Genomic DNA, 20,732 nt, shown 5'->3' on the forward strand with positions numbered 1-20,732 from the left:
CTTCTTAGTGTCTGAATGAAAGTCCAGAGCAAATCTGACAGCTTGCCCAGAGAAAGCCATGCTAGTGAATGGGAAAGCAGTAGATGTAAGGAGAAGAACCAAGATAGGTGGGGAGGGAGAAGTTAATTGTGTTGGTGGTAATTGTGTAAGAAAGTAACACTGTAAGAATTTCAAAGAAAAAAAAACACAACCAATTTGACAGCAAATAAATTGAATGTCAAGGAAATGTAAACATAAGGACAATTTAAGATGAACAACAAGCAAGGAAAGAGCAAAATGCATGCTGATGGGAAACAGTACTGGGCTGTCAGGTTGCACCTGCAAAGGATGAGGAGGTGCCATCTCTAGTTATATTAGCATGTTCAAAATCACATATGGTCAGTTCGTAAACTCCTCAGGTGAGGAAATGCTCCCCCTCCCCACTCTATTCCTTCAACCACAACAGCAATTTCCAATTATTGCTGAAAGTTGAAATGAATACAGATCAATATCTACAGGCTCGAAGGCAGCCAGCAAATGCATAAACTTCACTGTAACTACTGCAGAAGACAGGAAGAGAAAGATCAAAACCATCACCTCTGCAAGTCAAGTGGCTGTAAAGGAAAGGTAAAGATCACTCCATTCACCAGCTGAACCATCTACAATTCAATCAGAAACATTGGTGCTGGGAATATAGTGTTACTCTGGAGTTCTGGGAAGAGGGGCTGTTTTCAAATGAGGAGGATCGATTGCAGGCGAGAGCAGTCCAAGTGCTGAAAATGGTGCAGCTCCTATGCCAGGAGGGGTGATTGCGATGATTTACAGTATCTCTCTCTCTCTCTCTACTTCCTCTTTGTGCAAGGCCACTGTTGAAAATTTATAGAGAGGTAAGCACAACAGACCAAGTGGTCACTGTGGAGGGGAGGGAAAGGAGCTTCACTCTTTTCCAGAGTGAAGTGAGAAATAATATTAGTGAAAAGGGTTGATTTCCCTGTGCAATAATAAACATGTTTTAAAAAGCTACTGGACATGCCTAGATATAGGATTGAATGATCAAATGATTGGAGGATTGATTTAATGAATCTATGATTAAAGCAGTCCCTGTGATGCTGATGATTATCAGTTGAAACTTACCACATTCCTTGAAATTTGTGAAAATCCTACGGTCTAAAAGATCATTTGGCCCATGATTCTATCCTGGTTCTTTGAACGAGCTCTCTAATTAGCTCCACTTGCCTGCCTTAATAAACATGAGATGTGTAATATATATTAGATTGTAGATATCCAATACCTTGCTAAACGTTATCCACTCTAACCTTCCATTCAATGCATCCCAGTTCATTTTAACTCGCTGGATGAAAAGATACTTCCTCATCTTCCTTCCAATTCGTGTGTCATTTCTTGAAATTTCTGCCCTCTAGTCAATGACCCTCTACAACCAGAACAGTTCTTACTTACTGCATCTAAAACCCTCAAAACTTCTGCACTTCAATACTGATTGAATTTTAAATGTGGTTTCACCAACTGCCCATTGAATATTAGTAAGAACAGCAGAAACCAGGTTAGAGGAAAACAAGAGACACATTCTAATGACACCAGTGGTCATCAAATACAGTTCCAAAGCAACAAAGTTACAAAAAGCTGTCGGAAAACACTGTATGCGATTACACTCAAAAGACACTATGAGAAAAAGTGGAGCTGCCATTGTAAGGAAGTTATAAATTCTTTATTTGTTTGTACAATATTAAACTGGTTGTGGTAAGTGATGAATTCAGAGTTCCGGTTACAAGAACTGACGAGAAACCAATGGGAACTGCAGGGGATAACGTGTAACTAATTTAATTGTGTTTAACAGGGAAAGATTGGCTGCACAGCAATTTCTGTTTTGTTTCTTTGTAACCAAGGCGTGGAACAGCTTCAGTCAGTCTCCCACATATTCATGCAGTTCAGGGAACAATATGGAAGAGTTTGAGCCAAGCCACTAAAACCAACTAGCAAAGAAATAGTATTGTATATGGCCTTAATTTTCAACTGTACTGAGCAAGCACACTGATTCAATCTTCAGGATGTTTCAGCAATTAAAAATTTGACGAGCTTTAACAAGGCAGATTTTTGCAAAGTCTGTTAAAACCGGCAATCCACAACAAACAGACGACACACAGTCAATGCTCTCTTTAACAGGTAGCACACAGCCAATACTCCCTTTAAGACATTTCCATGAGTGGCTATGCAGAAATTGTAAGGAGCAGAATTGTACATCAAACAGGCAATGCACAACAGAGATTACAGCGAACATTGGCTCATGTCCATAAATGCTTTTGGCAAGAGGAATCTATGTCCCTCCGGAAAATCCGAGGCAAGTTCTGTTGGAAAGTCTAGTCCAGCAGTTTAAGCTGCCAAAAGATATGAGGTAACAAAACTTGCATTTATATAGTGTCCTCAAAGTTTGTGAGAAGATTTGTAGCTCGGGTGCTCGTTGTTGTGATTCTGTTCGCCGAGCTGGGAATTTGTGTTGCAGACGTTTCGTCCCCTGTCTAGGTGACATCCTCAGTGCTTGGGAACCTCCTGTGAAACGCTTCTGTGATCTTTCCTCTGGCATTTGTAATGGTTTGAATCTGCCACATCTGGTTGTCAGTTCCAGCTGTCCGCTGCAGTGGCCGGTATATTGGGTCCAGGTCGATGTGCTTATTGATTGAAACGGTGGATGAGTGCCATGCCTCTAGGAATTCCCTGGCTGTTCCCTGTTTGGCTTGTCTTATAATAGTAGTGTTGTCCCAGTTGAATTCATGTTGCTCGTCATCTGCGTGTGTGGCTACTAAGGATAGCTGGTCATGTCATTTCGTGGCTAGTTGGTGTTCATGGATGCGGATCATTAGCTGTCCTCCTGTTTGTCCTATGTAGTGTTTTGTGCAGTCCTTGCATGGGATTTTGTACACTACATTGGTTTTGCTCATGCTGGGTATCAGGTCCTTCATTCTGGTGAGTTGTTGTCTGAGAGTGGCTGTTGGTTTGTGTGCTGTTATGCGTCCTAGTGGTCGCAGTAGTCGGGCTGTCTGACTGACAAGAAGTTAGTTTCAGGGATTAAAACCAAGCGAGCTGAAGGTTGTGCACGGATAGCAGGGTGATGAGGCCACAAACAATGGCTACATTTTCATGAAATTCAACTGAATGAAATGAATGACTCATCCAATTAGTTGAGATGGGATACTGTCACTCGCCTCGAGTCTCAGTTTGCTGGAAGCATTTATAAATAGAGCTCTTCCTACATTGTCAGGTACATACTCAAGAAAATCTTCTCTGCCATATCAAAAGCTATAAAGCTGGATCTTAATTGTTTTTGGCTGTGTGGGTTGTTGATTTTAATTATTGTCACGTGTACTGTGATGCAGTGAAAGTATGGTTTTGTGTGCTAACCAGAGAAACCATACCTTACATAAGTACATCAGGGTAATAGAACAGAATGCAGAATATAGTGTTACAGCTACAGAGAAGGTGAAGAGAAAGTCAACTCCAATATGAGAGGTCCATTCATAAATCTAATAAAAAGAGAGATGAAGCTCTTCTTGAATCTGTTAGTAGAGTTGTGTCAAGTTTTTTGGAGGGATTCTCACTCTGAGGCCCAATATATTGGCTTGCCAAATCCTACCAAACTAATCTTACTGATTTACCTACCTAGCTCCTATGATGTCCCTCATGCCCAACTCACCATGTGCCATTTGGAGAACAACACATCACTCAGCAAAATCTGCCAAAACCCCCAGATCTCTTCTGCCTGTGCCAACTTTAAAAGCCTCTTGTGGCCTTGGACAAACACAATCAGTCTGGAGTTCCCTATGCAGTTCCTCACATTTTCCCTGTTCATGACAGAGGCAGGAAATTGGTGTACTTCCCTCAGGATCATCAAATGAAGCCACAACACCAGACTATGCCAGCCTATCTCCCTTGATTTGACTGAGGCCTGCTGACAACTGTAACAAATATCCTAGCTTTATATCTGCACAAAACAGCATGGCAGCTCTGGCTAGTGAGGAATGTGAATAAAAGCAAGGCAAACAATGAAAGTCAGAGATTATGTGAGCATCCAGGTCAGCTCAGAAGAAGTGAGTGCTGTGACAGTGTGTGAACAGCCTGGAGATGCAGCCGGCTCTAGTCCACGAGGTGTGTGCGCCCCTGAGTGCACACTATTCTTGTTGCACTATTGCAGTGGGAGTTGCTGGTGCAACCCGAGGTTGAGCATTAAAGCACAGAAATAAACTACATGTGGATTGGAGATATATCATGATGGCTATTAGAAACTGGCACATTTTGGATTCTAATGTCAATGGAGCAAATGGTGAGCTGACGTGACTGGGTACCCACTCTGACCCCATGTCAAAATTTCTTAACATTTGGCTGCTGGTTGGAACAATGGAAAGCTGACTGTCATTGAGGTCAATTGGGCCATTAAGAAGGCATTCAACAACCTACTATCCCACTTAATTGGTAACTTGCCACGCCACTTGTCAACTGCATAAAAGATGGTGCGTGATGCTCCCAACATTGAGGTAAACCTTGTTGGACTTCATGTTCAATTTTGCCATTCGTCTTGCCTTTGCTTAAACCCTCATAAGGTTCTGCCCATAATATAGTGCAGGTATAAAGCTAAGCTATTGCATGTTTCACGAGCTACGTGACACCTGGGGCCATCGCAATGTAACATCAGTGGAGAGACTGTAAAACAATTTTTAATATCCTGAGGCTCTGTTGTGACTTTGCCCATGGATTGAGAGGTTAACATGAACTTTACTTAGAAGTACATCAGTGAAGATGTGATGTGGGGCATCAGTGACTTCTCGAGCTGATGAAGCTCTCCCGAGTGGCAGAAATGTCCAGTTGCATGCAAGCTGGTGTTATGCCCAAGTAAGGAGGGCATTACAGAGTTAGATTGATAATTAATGGTCATTAAAAACCGACATCTTACTTTCTTCCTCATTATTGAAATGCCCTGAAGAGCATCAATTTGCTTCATTTGTAGTGTAGATATGTAGTAACCTCAACACAAAAAAGTTTTGTCTCATCCATTTCAGTCTAAGTAACTTTTTAATCACAGGTTAAGTGTTAGTTACTGCCAGTCAATCTTGCTATTACTGAGGACTATTAAAAGGACAATATCTCATTCCTCCAAGTTTTAATTATTCTAGGAGATCTAAAAAATGTAAATTCTTTCTTTTCCTTCATATCTTCTCTCACAATCCAATCTTTCTCTTCCTTTATTCTGTTCTGTTTTTGGAGATATATAGTATATCCATTCCGATTTCCAATACCTTCTCCATCTATGTGCTGCTAATTTTAAAATTTATCCATTGCAATGATAAACAAAATAACCAATTTCATGCCCTGTTCACTCAGATCCCAAGGTTTTCCTTGCTTTGATGTTATCAGTTTATTTAATAGCTTGCCATGCCCTCAATCAAGACCATGAAATGAAATTGACATTGGAAAGGTAGGAATAGTTTGAATGGATGGAGAGTTTAATGATAGGAGTCTCAAGAAGAGAGTTACCTCATCATTTATCGTTATTCTATTTGTGAAAGCTTGCTATACACATGTTGCCTGATGCATTGCTTACGTGACAACAGTGATTACACTTCAACTGGTACTTCAATGGTTAGAAAGTGCTTCGGGAAGTCCAGAAAGGCACTGTATTACTTAAGTCTTTATTCTTTTCTAAATGTCTTTGAGATCTTCATATATGGAAAAAAGGAGGGGATTAAGGATAGATCTTTAGAGGATTCCAGAGGTAAAGCTGGATGGCCAGGAAGAAAAGGGATCGCTGGAGATTTCACAACTGGGCACGAGTGGAAACATGAGAGAGCAGTCCTATCCAACTGGACAATATGAGATTTTGGAGAGGATGATGTAGTCAATGGTGTCAAAGACTGCAGCCAGACCAAGCAGGATTAGGATAGATGGTTCCACTGCCACTGTCCCAAATTGTGTAAATGACTTGGGCTACTTCAGTTCTGTAGGCAAAAGTGAGGACTGCTGATGCTGTAAATCAGAGTCTAGATTAGAGTAGTGCTGGAAAAGCACAGCCAGTCAGGCAGCATCCAAGGAGCAGAAAAGTCGATTTTCCTGCTCCTCGGATACAGCCTGACTGGCTGTGCTTTTCCAGCACTACTCTTAATTTATTTCAGTTCTGTGGCAGGGGCTGAGATCTGATTGGAGAGGTTCAAACATATAGTTGAGGAAGGGTTAGGCAAGAATTTGAGAGATGACAACACATTTCAGAGCTTTGGAGAGGAAAAAGACATTGCAGATGTGTTAGTAGTTTGAATGGATAAAGAGGTTAATTTTAGGTTTCTTAAGAAGGGGATGATGATGGCACATTTGGAAGTACCTGAGGAGTGAGAACCATTTATAACACCAAAACATATAGACCAGCAAGGAAAATGGAACACTTATAGATTATTGAGAACAATGTCATGGGGATGGGATATGGATCCCATGGACAAGATGCACAGAGAGGTGTGAGGGAAACTAGGAGAGAAATTGAGTTGTGAGTTCAGAACAAGGACAGGAGGGAAAATGGGGGAAGGTTAGCTCCTGGTCAAGAGTTAGGGCACAATGTAGCAGAGGCAACTTCAGAAGAGTTTTTAATTTCCATGGGTTTCATGCTACTACTGATCACATCTGGCTTTGTAGTTTTGGTCTCCTTATTTCAGAAAGGATGTGAATGCATTGGAAGTGATTCAGAGGTGATGCATTAGAGTGATACCAGGAATAAGTAAGTTGTTTTATGAGGCAAGATTGACAAGCTGGGCTGACAAAGTGGCAAGCCAATGCATGATACACCTTGATTCCCACCTCTACATTACAGCCAAAGTCCTGCTCAGAATGTCATGAAGACCAATTCTGGATCTATTCATATAAAGTTATTCAACATTAATCTGCTAAATATATCAACTTTATATCATAGCTTTTGAAACTAAACTGGGAATTTACCACAAAAACACAATCGAGGAAACTACTGCTTCTAAGCAGTAGTCAATTAATATACAATTAATATACAATTAAAGATCGAACATTTCTCACCCTGGATAATCCCTAGTACAAGCTGCCTACTTATTTAATTGGTGGTAAAGAATATTTTCTTGCTGCATGTTGTTCTATCACACGAAGCACTGAATGTAGGTGAGATGGTAACAACATCAGTGCCTTATATACAGACCTGACTTGTTCTAGCTGTGCAAATAGATATTCATAGACATCTCAGAGTAGCTGTGGATAATAGTGTATACAGGGTCCATGCCTTGTTCATAGGGAAACCATTTGCTAGTATCTGGCACTTGCCCATACCACCACAGTCAAGTTTAGGAATTCAGTAATATGATATGTGTCATATCACAAGAGATGCTTTAACAGTCTGCTTTACTGTACCATTTGGCTCAAAAATCAAATAATTCAAATACTTCTCAAGAAAGTTCAAAGACAGGGTTCATATTTCCCTCTTTTAGAACATGGCTTTTGACAATCTCATCAGGTGGACATTTCAATAATTTCACACTAACTATGGGGTAATAATCAAGGGAACATTTGCAATGTAATTGTTAGCCTCAAATTAACATACAGAACAAATAGTCTGAAAGAAGATACAGTAGACCATACTTAGTGGGGAGAAAACAGCAGCTAATTTGTATGCAGCAAGATGCCACAGGCATGCTGAATGATCAGTTAATCTGGCTCTGGTTTTGGGAGCACAGCCAGAAGACTTGGACAACTCTCTGCTTCTCCTTATGTCATGTTACTGGATCTTACAGAACCAACTTGAACAAGCTGACAAACTGATCACCTGATCTGATGAATGGTACCTTCAATGACACGGTATTTCCAGACTAGATTGCATGCTCAAATCCTGCAAGGAGCATTCAACACCACCCCCACTCCCCAAAAAAACCCTTTTCACGCATAAATAAAAATAAATTAAAATAAGAACTGACCTCAAATGCCAGCCTTTAAGTACTAAACTCCTAAATCCAGAATAGTACTGGAGAGAACTGCAGTTGCTTAGTTGCATCCAAGTTATTTTGTCTCTCTTCTTCAGCTACCTGTTAGTCAACTACGATAAGTGGAATGAATGGACAGTCAAGCAGCATGTACCCAAGTCTGTGCCAATGCCACACTCAGACTGACCACAGAGAAGTGTATGAGAAGGTCACTGTATTTCATTCAACTCCCCCTGCCTCACTGCTTTCTTGTGTGCAGTTCACCAAGCTTGCACTTAGTATCTCCTGTGAACAAACTGTCAGAGATTAGGAACTTGCTCTATCCTCCAAGACAAAGGCATGTTTCTTCAGCAAAGAGTTGCCCTCTAGCAACATGCCCACTTAGTTTTTTGTTGAGCTACACTGTAAAAGGGGAGTCGGTAAAATGTCAATGGATTTGCAGATATCAACAGTTCCTTCCATCTGAGCACTAGCAGTTATAAAAAGCAAATAGTTTCACTGTCCGCATTTTAAGATTACAGAATATTTCACTTCTGGTCAAATCTTTGTCTTTATGTTAGTTATAATTAGTTTGCTTGTTATTTTCAATAGATTTCCATTCAATTCAGTTAAAAACTAGGCCCACCACAATACTGTTTTGAGTTACAGTGTGTTGGTATAATACAACACAATTTTGCTGGAGTTTTAAGAACTGTATATCTAATTGTTTGTAGTTGAACTGGGTTGAGCAACTGAGCAAGGAATGCCTGGTAGTGTTCAGGCTGGAAGCAGGAATTGGGGCCAGTAACAAAGTTTCAACTTCATATCACTGATGGTGTTAAATGAACAAAGTATCAAAAGGTTGTTACAATTCTAATAAACATGACACTTTTCATTGCCAATTCCCATCTATTAATACTCCTTTGCACAGAATGTGTGCACACTGTATCATTCTTGTGTCATACCAGTCAGAGACCTCATAACATGTACTTGCACCAAAACAGGAAGCAACATTTAAGCAACTGTTGTCCAAAAAAGTTCATCTGAGGGCAGTAAGTAAATGCAACTTGTGTTACTTCGTGCTGATTGATCCCATTTTGGCTGCCACATTGAAAGTAACAATAGCTAAAGTACAACTGTCCTTACTCAAAACAGAGCTTGGAGAATGAACAACACTTTCGGTTTGGAAAGAGAAGAGCCAGGATGTTTATGTCTCATTTTAAATGTGGAACAGCGTTTAAGTAACTGTTCCTGTAATCTTCATGGAGCTGCTGAACAGGAACAAACCAACAGGATCAGAATGTGCAAGTGTTTATATTTATCAAGTGTTCACCCTATACACTTGTTATGCTCATAACATCTTAGAAAAGATACAGTAGGTTTTGACTTTGTGGGATTGTAGAATCTCAGCAATAAGGAATTGGCATTCACTCCCAATTATCATTTTCATCATAGCCAATGAAAACGAAAGTGGTAAGTGATGTCAGCCAGGCTGATGACTTACTATCATCAGGTTTATCATACAAAGTCATAATCTCACCCAAGGAGCTTAGGGTGACATGCTGAGAGTGAAGCGATATGTTTAGATGAGTTTTGTTTTCCTCCATAAGTTGCAAACAAAACAAACTTATGCTAAAATAATATGCTGGTAGCAAAATACTTCACGACTAGTGCTAATACAGACAAAATGGAGAACAGACAACAATCAATTCCCTGCTTCGATATTATATTCTGTGAAGAGAAAGGGGATCTAAACTGAAAAAGCGTTGTGAAACATAAATAATCTGATTGCCACAATGAAACAAGATCTGAGTTCATATTCTAAGCTCCCTTTGAACTGCTCACAATAGGGACACCTTAACAGGATCAATACAAAGACAGAAAGAGGACTTTCTACTGTGAGGTTTACATGTAAGTAATTTAGAAGAAATGTTGGATAATAACTTTATTGCACAATCATACTGAGGCATGACTAGCCTGGCATTTTCTCCACTGCAAACAGGTTTCTAGTTATTTTCAAAAATATATTTCACATGTATTATATTTTCAGTTTTACATCTTTTAAACCAAGTTAACTCCTGAATCAGTTACACTGAAATATCGCAATGTGGGAAAATATTCTAAAATACAAAGCTTGCTTATGCTGATCCTTTGTAAGATCTTTTATTCTCCATCAAACTGATACATTTCATAACCTGTGAATTCTATTCTTTGGAAAACTGGAGATAGTGGCTGATCTGTGTGACTTCATGGCAATGCTCATATTGATGCTATCTCAATAGACATCCATGGTCTTATCCTTTTCTTAACAAATGACTATCTTTCAGACTTAACTAAAGATTCAAGAGATATTCTAGTAGTTAGAAGTTAGGAGAACAACAAAGCAATTTTTTTTTTGTCATGTAACTGCCCTTCTTTAGGTAAAAAGGCAATGCAGGAACAAAACTGTAAAACAGATTGTCAACTGTATCACTGGATTTACCAACTTAGGCATTAATGCAAAGGCAACATACTGCAGCTGTTGAAAATCTGAACTAACAACTGAAAATGCTGGAAATACAAGCAGGTCAGGCAGCACATTCACCAGATAACACTCATGAAATGTTAGCTATGTTTCTCTCTCCAAAGATGCTGCCTGACCTGCTCATATTTCCAGCATTTTCTGGTTGCATTATCAATTCAAGCATTCAGCACACCCATCAGAAATGGGAAAATTAGGATCTGAAAGCAAAGCAATTTTGCTGCCAATCGACAATCTACTTCAAGCCACACTCAAACTACAGTTGGAAAGAAGTGGAATATTCCTGCAAAGTGCTTTGCTTCCATTCTTTCTGGGGCTTAAGTGTTGCCTAAAGATTTTTTTTCCCAGTTTTGTTGCATAGATCAGCTGTTCTCTTCTAACTCCCTTTGAGATTTTTTAAATCATGCCCATAAATGCACTTCTATCTTTCCACGGCAGCCAGCGTTTTTCTTGTCTCCCTAAATGGGGAGTTTTCCAGATATTTTCTAATCAACCTTCAGATAAGTTATTACATATCTCTAAAGCAGGCAAGATGTGAACCAGGAACTCCTGACTCTGGATGTTTCTACCAGCATCCCAATGACAGTTGGCAGCTTGCCTGTTTCATCTAAATGATGGCCAGTCTCGATCACTAATTAGTATGGTGCTCAACCAAAGTGAACCCAAATAGACCAAGTACCTCCAAGTTCCTTGGTATTCGTCTGTGTACATGTCAGGTGGGAGGGAGTAGGACTAATATCCACCCTCTCTTATTTTCAGCCAATTTGACTATCCTTGGTAAAATTTTAATTACAGGTTAAGAAAGGGAATTAAAATCATCGCTGATTTGAATGTTCTTCACTGCACAATTTGTTTCACTGCAAAATGATGATATAATGGATTAGGTAAATCAGATACGATGTTCCAATGGGCTCATAAAGGCTTGCCACTACAATTTTCCTGTTTCTCTGGCAAGATTTGTTTTATACCTAAATCAGTAACTACATCAGTGAGCAATAGTGAGGGGGCTACATCTGGTTTTTGGCTCAGTCTCGAATCTTTGATTCGTTAAGAATTCAAAGAGCTGGAGTCCAGACCTATCAGGGAGAAAGGGCACTTTACGTTTCACCTGAGGAGGCCAATAGGTCATGGGCTAACATCTCAACCATACTATGAAAGCTCCAACAGTGCAGTGCTTCCGCAGTGCTGCTGGACTGTCAGCCTAGGATAATCCATTCAAACCTCTAGATTTTGACTTCAATACACAGCCTAGTGACTCAGAGGCATGTTTAACATCTTTAGGACAAGGCTGTTTAATGGGAGAGAACATTATTTTTTAAATCCTCACAAGGCCACATCATTAAATATAAAAGACTTTAAACTGGTGCTGACAGAAATTACTCCACTCCTGTCCTCACACACAGTTGCTACTGATATAAATTCCTTATGTGACTTGATATTAATTACAGGTTAAGAAAGGGAATTAAAGTCATCACTGATTTGAATGTTCTTCACTGCACAATTTGTTTTACTGCAAAATGATGATATAATGGATTAGGTAAATCAGATGTGATGTTCCAATGGGCTCATAAAGGCTTGCCACTACAATTTTCCTGTTTCTCTGGCAAGATTTGTTTTTATACCTAAATCAGTAACTACATCAGTGAGCAATAGTGAGGGGGCTACATCTGGCTTTTGGCTCAGTCTCGAATCTTTGATTTGTTAAGAATTTAAAGAGCTGGAGTCCAGTCTTTTGCGTTAAGTTATTTTGCATTAAGCTCTTGTGTTTAGTGGCTAATAATGAGTCGGTAACCAAGTTTTCTTTGAATTCAACCAAAATGAAATTTGGAAGTGATGTAGAAAAGGTTCTTAACTCATTATTTTTTGATTTGCACAACCCAAAGTCAAAATCTACCCCTTTTTTTGCCTGTAGAAAAGTCTGAAAGTCACAATCATCACCTCTACCTTACAAATGTATACTCGCCTTACATTTACAGTTTGTGCACACTCTGATTTAAAAGGATCAGCAATGAATTTTGTCACTAAATTCAATCATTCAAGACAGCTGTGTGGTACTGCAACATTGGTCTGAAAATTCCACATTAACTTTTTTGTAGCTAACCAGATAGCATTCCTTTTGTAGTTAGATTTTAGTCATGGGCAATGAATCGAGTAAATGATCATAACTTCCATGACATGCTAAATGCAATATTTACCACACACAGAGAAAATTCATCATGTATTACTGTATAATTTTGCATTAAAAAGTGGACAGTGAAGGCCAGCTTTTAAATGTGCAGCTAAGTAATGGAAAAAAAATCACAACAGCAAAATAATAAAAAAAATTCTCTAGGCATGAATGACACTTGTAACTTAACATAGCCAGAACCATGTCCTTTATAGAGCTCTGCAGTTAAAAAAAACCATCATGATAAATTGCCTACAAGATATATTTTAGATAGCATTTTATTTTAAACATGTCTTAATTTGGAAACATCTTCTGATGGGGACTTCAAATCCCAGACTGTTATTTTACAACATCTACAAGATTCTGATTTCAAGCGTTACTTTGGTTCCTAATTTCATTAATGCAATTTGACAAGATGCAAACATTTCATAACCTTTATCAAAATCCACTTACAATATGATCTAAATCATTTATAGAATAAGATATAAAATGCACAGTGATACGTTTCCCTTCCTTTGATGATTTTAGTCAGAAAGGGAAGGGCAAATACAAATTAAAGAACACCAATTTAAATATATGCTCAATTTGTTGCTGAAATTAGCTTAGGATTCAAAGTACATCTGATAGTGCTTACAATGTACAACTCTACAAATCCCAGTGTGACAAATTATCACCGCAAGCTTGAGGAGTGTGTGACTGGTTAATATTGAATCATTCAAATCAGGAACAATTCTAAATCTGAAAAATACACTAGGGTAAATTTCTATCTGTACCACCTGGATAGGAAACATTTCCCTGGGTGAAATGCCAGATGGGAAATAGGAATAGCAGATTGCACACTCATAACGAGCTATAAATCTTCTCAAAACTCGCTAACACTCATAACAAATCCTACCAATGGAAGGAAAGCAAAATAGCTTTGTAATCAGTGTGTGACCTCCCCCCTCCTAACTTTCCTTCCTTACTCTTCAGCCAGGCAATAATTCTTACCCAGGTGGTATCGATGCAAGTTTTCCCCATCTTATCAAAATTGAGTTTTTAAGTAGCCATCTACTTTAAAATGTTACGTGGAAGATGAATTAATGGTTCATTGGGCCAATTACATTTGGGAATGTTATTTAGATGACTGAAATAATCTTCAGCCATTACAACACAAAATATTTGGGTATTTCTCTAAACAGCCTCGAAATATAATTGTAATACAAAATTATAATCATACCTTAAGTTCTCTGAAGAATATGCTGCTGCGAGCCCACTCAACAATGGAGAATAGGGTCTGATCTGCCATCTTACACATAAGCCCAAAAGTGTTGAGCTTTTCATGTTTTCCCCTGCTGGCCTGTTCTTGCTGTAGGTAGGCCAGGATCTTGGCCTGCACCTGGGGTTCATCTGGTTCACACTTCAAGAGTTCCACTATAAGATGTGGGATACTAGATGGAGAGCTGGTTGGGTAGGTGTCCATGTAAGAGTAGCCCATTAGAGATTCTGGGGAGCTAGTATAGGGATCTGGATATTCTGACTTGATAGTACGACTTGGATAAGGACTATAGGTCTGATAGCCTTGCAGACTGCCATGTGTCGGCATTGCCATGCTAATTGGAGATGTCACAAATGGGCTTCGGTCATAGTCTGTTGGTGGCAAGGCAGGATGGTTTAGAGGTAGGCCTTTGGAGGCTGAATGGATGTTTTGGATAGCAGAAGATATCGTCAGGTCTGTTGGCATTGTCTGCATCACCTGAGTCATGGCTTCTAGTTTAAGTCCATTTGCTCGTATCAGAGCTTTCTTCTGCTGTTTCAAAGCCCTGTCCCTCTTGTACATTGGCCCAAACTTGTTTCGACCTCCACGCATGCGATCAGCTCTTACAGCTGTGGAATACACAGTGTATATAAAAAAATCAGTTCTTTAATTGGCATACAAACAAGTACATATATACATACTCATTGCATAAAAATTCACACTGTTTTGAGATGTTTCTGAAATATTTTTTGCCGAAAAAAGAAAGTAACAGTTGGACACTCAGAGCCTCATTTGTTCAAGATAACTTGTAGAAGGTTATGATTTGTGCAGCTCCAATATATGTAAAACAAATACGTTTCATCATACATTATGTGCTGATTGTTGCTTCATTTTGAAATAGAGATCTCTGTTTTACAGAAAATCTATCTGTAGGCTTTTGCTTCAAGCCCCTTTACAATCATCTGGCAGAAGCAAGTCTTCAAATCAGCAGTCTTCTGTGTGACTGACTATACCTTAGATGTTTACATGTATTAAAAGATCACGATGCAGCTCTGCTTTGTATTGACCAAATAATCTTCACTGAGGAGAACAACTTCAATAATGGCAATGAGGGATATATACAAGGCAACATGGACATGTGCACACAAATTAATGAAGAATAGTGTGTCAGTATGACTCAGTGCTGTAACATCCCTGGTAATGCCGGAGACCACTTCTTTAGAAAGGAATGTAATTTTCACCAGTACTTTTTTTGTACATCGTAAGTACTGCAGCATAAAACTAAGGAAAGAATTATCCTTAGATTACATGCACTCAGTCATTCTGTGAAAAACAACTACACTTTATTATGATATAAAGAGCTTCTGCAATGATTTCACTCTTCCGAATTTTGCTTAATCAGATATTACTCTAAAACTTTATACTTTGCATCTGGTTCAATATACCATGTTTTCAAAGTCTCTGTGCCTGTCCTGATGTCAGTAATGGCATGGATAATATTTGACTTCTATTTTCAGTTTCTTTCACTATTTGATGTCAGTTTTTCCAGCTCCCTTTTCCATCCCTTCTGCTTGAATTGTGCTATTCATTAACTTTACATTAGTAAAGCACTATTATATTTCCCATGTGAAAAAAAACAAGCTCATTGATTGCCCTGATGTCACTGTAATATCTTCTAATATCACAGGAATTTAAAAAAATTAAAACAAATTCAGTTCAGCAGATGCCTTGGGATTCATTTTAATGGTCTCTGACACAGTAGTGTCTGTCACCACTGAGCACATCTAACGGCTACTGAAATATTCTCACTGAGTAGTTTCAGCAGTTGGCGACTAAAGGAAAAGAGGAACTCTCTGTCAGCCAAATGACATGTTGAGACTGCTGAGACTAATACTTGAACTAACAATTGGAGCATTTTATCTTTGAGATTCAGGCCATGTTAAAAATGTATTACAAACTTGTGTATCCATTATAATATTTTGATGTTTAGAAGTTCAAACCTACAAAATCGCTCACAGACTAGGAACTAATTGTGAATACTCTTGGGAAAACATTCCTGGCTTCATGAAATCTGTCAGGTATTGTAGTTATGTGCTTATAATAATGTATTAATTTACCAATATACCATCAAAATTGCTCAAAATTTTGCAGTGGTCAAGTCTAAATGATAAAGTTCACTATAATCATTCAGAGAGAGAGTCATTTTTCATTCAAAGTTAATCCTGGTCTGATTTATCTCTGTATTACTGAGTGCCACTAAAAATGCTGTTATTCCACTGTAAAATATATACTATTTTGGATGGCAGCACACATGATGCAGAAATGCTGATTCAAAGCTATTTCTGTGGTTGTCATGAAATCCAGAATATGTATTCATGCAATGAGATCTGTCAGAATGGTGGTAAAATATGATGCCCACACAATTCAGATTGCACGACATTCTGAAAAACATAATCCTCACAGAAAAAAAGTCCCAAGGTTTATTATTCCTTTTGTTTAGATCTATTGATTTTGAAATTATTTGTTCATGGGATGTGGGCATCACTGGCCGAGACAGAATTTATTGCCCATCTCTAGATCTGACTGGCTTGCTGGGGCCATTTCAGACAGCAATTAAGAGCCAATCTTGCAGTGGGTCTGGAGTCCCATGTGGGCCAGAGTGACATGTGGGTAAGAGTGACAGATTTTGGATATTAGTGAACCTAATAGGTTTTAAAATTGACAGTGTTTACGTGGCCGCCACCAGCTTTTAATTGAATTCAAATTCTACTGCCATGAATGGATTTGAATACTCTCCTCAGAGCATGAGCATCAGGTTCTGGATTACTTGCCCAATGTGTTACCACTACACTACATATATACATGCGAGCAACAAATGACTGTAACTACTTTTGATTACAAAAGTCTCAGCTGACATTCCACTGCAGTACACTGAGAGTATGTCATACTGCCAGAGATATCATCTTTCAGATAAGTCACTAAGCTGAGGCTTTATTGTCTCTTTTGAGTGGATATTATATGTGCATGAATTACTATTAAGATTACTATGGAGTGCTATTTCGAAAATAAGTTGAATTATCATCAGCATCCAGTTTATTCCTCAATAAATAATACAAAAAGAGAGATTTTCAGCTTATTATTATATTTTTGTTGATGACAGCTTCCTATGCATCAATTGGCTGCAACACTTTCTACATTACCACAGGGACTACCGTACAATACAAAAGTACTTTTAATTAGCTGTAAAATGTTTTGTGACACGATAGGCACTATAAATATCTAAGTCTTTCATGTGACTAATTATTTGATCTGAACAGCCAAACTATACAATAAATTGGGATAAAGATCACAGGTAATTTCCTGACAAGGCTGAGATACAATTGACCATTATAAAGGGCGATAAAGCGGAACAGCAAACGACTTCTCAAATTCCTGACTCCTAAATACTCCGGAGTTCAATGCAATCTGCTGACGAGACAGGGGTTGCTGTCTAATAGTGTGTAGTTTATGAAGTGAATGCAAGATGGCTGCGTTTTACGTGAATATTGTTTCATGAACGAGGCAGAGTGATTATTTGTAGCGAAGTGATGTACAAAATTGTATAGGAATGAGGAGTAGTAAAGTGAACATATAGGAAATTAGTATATCTGCCTTTGTGCTAGAGGGTCCAGAGTTCAAGCCCCTCTCTAGGACTTGAATTGTCTCGGGGGGGGGGGGGGAGTGCTTACGATGCAACTAATCGTGCTTCCAATGCTTCACGCTGACTTCCAAGGAAAAGTGTGGGAAGACGTGATGGGGGACAATGATCAAATTAAAATGTTTACAGAGATAAAGTAATGTACACGAAAGTTAAAAATCACCCAACACCAGGTTATAGTCCAACAGGTTTATTTGGAAGCACTAGCTTTCGGAGCGCTGCTCCTTCATCAGGCGGACAACCGCCGCTTCCAAATAAACTCTAACCTGGTGTTGTGTGATTTTTAACTTAGTCCAACCCAGTCCAACACCGGCACCTCCAAGTCACAGGTTTAAAAAGGTCTTTCAGCCTATTATGTGGAATGAAAACATAAATGCATGTGTGAAAATGTCTGTCGATATTTTTTTAGCAACATTAGAAAGAGCCGCATTATGGCTTCGCGAGTGATACTGGAGAACGAAAATATACCCGAGCAGATAGTGCTACATTATGTAATATAAGAATCGATGGAATTGCGCTGGATGCGATAACCATTGTTCCACTTAGGAAGGGGTTGGTATGGAGCACGTTCCCCTGACCTGGAGGAATTTCCCCTCGTCTGCCAAGACAGGGAGGTGTGGGGGCACAAAGTGACCTCAGTTTGGTAAAGCGTTCGGATATCGCATGGAGATGGAGGGAATTGGCGTGGGATGCTTTTGAGTGGGAATCCTGATACTTGTTTTCAGAATGCACTTAAAAGATTTCCTTCCCTATTCCTGTCAACCAATCAATGTCTGTTTCTCATTGGCAGGCTGCAGGTTAGAAATTAAATTTTAGGAATTCTAGGCTCTAATTTTAAAAGGTTACTGTGTAATTAAAACGATGCCTTGCAACTTCTAATTCTCAAAAGATTCTTAAAGTGGTGATAAATCTCTCCAGACTTTACCAACAGCACCCGATTTACCGTTTGCAGAGAAAGCAACAGAACCCCTCTCGGTGTGCCTCAACCCCTGTGTGTGGGGCGGATCAGCCAGGAGCGAGAGCACCTCCCTTCACTCCCACCTTATCTCTCCCAGGCCATGGCGACTACGATAGAGCTAGCCTCGGCATCCCCGAGTCAGGGAGTGGGAAAGCTTAGCGGGGCAAAGCGAACCAAGTTTCCCTACTCTCTGAGCACCACCCCTTCCCCACTCCCCGCCACCCGCAACCCTGCAGCCAGATGCCTGCTGCATAACAGGGGGAGCGAGATGGTGTACGGATTTTTTTAAAAAAGGATCTTGCCGCTACGGTCACCTGCCGCTAAAGCGCAGAGATGAATAATAAACAATTCTCCAACCAGCAGAAGCTGACTGTTTAACCAGTCAGCCCCAGAAAACACAAGAGATGAAAAGTTGGTGGCAAAATAAAGACAGCGAAATGAAAGTAATGGAAAGCCCACCCAGCCGCTAGTGAGTTCACTGGGGTATTGGGTGCAGGACGAATCAGAAAGGGAAAATGCGCCGGGACATTTCAGGGATTTCATTGCTGAAGGACTCCGTTATATTTGCAGAGACGAGCACCGTTCGACTTATTCGTTCAGTGACTGTTGCCTGAATCTATCGTCGGCGCCGCCGGAGAATGTGCACATCCAGAAGGCAACCACACAACTGTTTACAGTTGGACCGTCAAGTTGATCAAGTTGAACGCCACAAACTCAGCCCAGGAGCCCACAGCGCAGGGCACAGACCGTGGCGTTCACGGGCAGGACGCAAATACACCGCTGCAAAGCAACTGCCACACCGCTTTCCCAAGGATTGGGCACTCGGGGAGACTGCAGAACGGTTTTGAGAACGATCGCACCGATATCCTAATTTACAGAAATGTCCTCAGCTATCGAGATTCACACAATGATAGGTTGAGGGGGGGGGCGCTAAACTGAAGAACGTCCGCGTGTTTTTATTGACACCGTATGGGTCAGGAATCTGGTCGTGTTCAGAACATTGAACAGTCAACTTTCAAATCTAGTTCAGTTCGTTTTTATTTTTATTTAATTTTAAAATCGGTTGCTTTTTCAATTGATTTTCGGTTCCTGGCTAACTTCAGCGTCCACTTGTCAAATCCAACTGACACATCAGACAGAAAAACTGGATCCCCTTTAGCACTCAGGCCGGTGAAAGGGCCCGTGAATCTGACGTTTGCGGTCAACAGAGGCTGTGACTTAGATTTAAACGCCCTGAGCTGAGTGAAAATCCAAACACCTCTCAATGGGGTGGGGGGTTAAACCGTGCCAATTTCCAATTCTGGGACAGGGGGAAATGAGAGAAACCGCCTGTAATTCAAACCAACTTGCGTCACATTCTAGAATGACCATCAGAATTTCATCTGTGAAGCCTGTGTAAAATATAATCGGTCAGTTTCGGCCTATCAGCACCACTGCATAATTTGTTGCTAATAGTCGGCCCGAGTGGTATCACATTCAAGCCGTGTGCCTGTCGGATGTTACTGGAGCTGTGTGCTAGGCAACCCTTGCTCTGTGGTCAGGACAGTAGTCTGCTATTTCTCTGACGCGTTCAAATCGCTCTCCCAGTTTGTGAAAGAGCCCGAGGCGGGCGGGAGCGGCCACACTTCGGCTGCGTCTGAAATGTTGCCGCTTACCTTCCAACTTCATGCCGACGTTTAGGCATTTCTGAAAACGGCAGTAGGGGCACCTTTTCCTCTGCATTTTGTCGATGGGACAGCTCTGGTTTTCTATACACGTGTACCTTTTATTATTCTGAACTGTGCGTTTGAAGAAACCCTGGGAAGAGAGAAAAGGGCCAGAGGATGACTTGCTTGGGCCACAAAGTTCTCACTAATCCCGGCTTTTCGTCATGTCGGTTTTGCTAAACGACCCCCTCTTCCCCCCTCCCCCCCACCCCCTCGGAAAGGAACGTTTATCCCCACTACTGTCACTGAAATAAACTAACGCAAGAATAGAACAGCCCCTTGGATCTGGAGGGTTGCTGTCCAAAACTCACAGGAGGGTTTAAGGGTGAGGGTCACAGGGGAGAGGTAGTGAGGGTTTAAGGGTGAGGGTCACGGGGAGAGGTAGTGAGGGTTGAAGGGTGAGGGTCACAGGGGGAGAGGTAGTGAAGGTTTAAGGGTGAGGGTCACAGGGGAGAGGTAGTGAGGGTCACTGGGGAGGTAGTGAGGGTTTGAGGGTGAGGGTC

At 40.3% G+C, this 20,732-nt stretch overlaps 1 protein-coding gene across 2 annotated transcripts in view; it reads right to left on the bottom strand.

Moving 5' to 3' along the window:
* Window positions 1-20,732, bottom strand: part of nr5a2 (nuclear receptor subfamily 5, group A, member 2) — a 190,586-nt gene that overhangs the window by 163,615 nt on the left and 6,239 nt on the right. For both annotated transcript variants that reach the window (XM_043699746.1, XM_043699748.1), the window contains exons 4-5: window positions 20,179-20,320; window positions 13,851-14,497 (exon numbers count right to left, since the gene is read on the bottom strand). In XM_043699746.1, coding sequence (XP_043555681.1) covers window positions 13,851-14,497; window positions 20,179-20,320 — 789 coding nt within the window. The remainder of the gene's footprint in view (window positions 1-13,850; window positions 14,498-20,178; window positions 20,321-20,732) is intronic.

Source organism: Chiloscyllium plagiosum, chromosome 11 (assembly GCF_004010195.1).
Source record: "Chiloscyllium plagiosum isolate BGI_BamShark_2017 chromosome 11, ASM401019v2, whole genome shotgun sequence".
Taxonomy (NCBI): Eukaryota; Metazoa; Chordata; class Chondrichthyes; order Orectolobiformes; family Hemiscylliidae; genus Chiloscyllium; species Chiloscyllium plagiosum.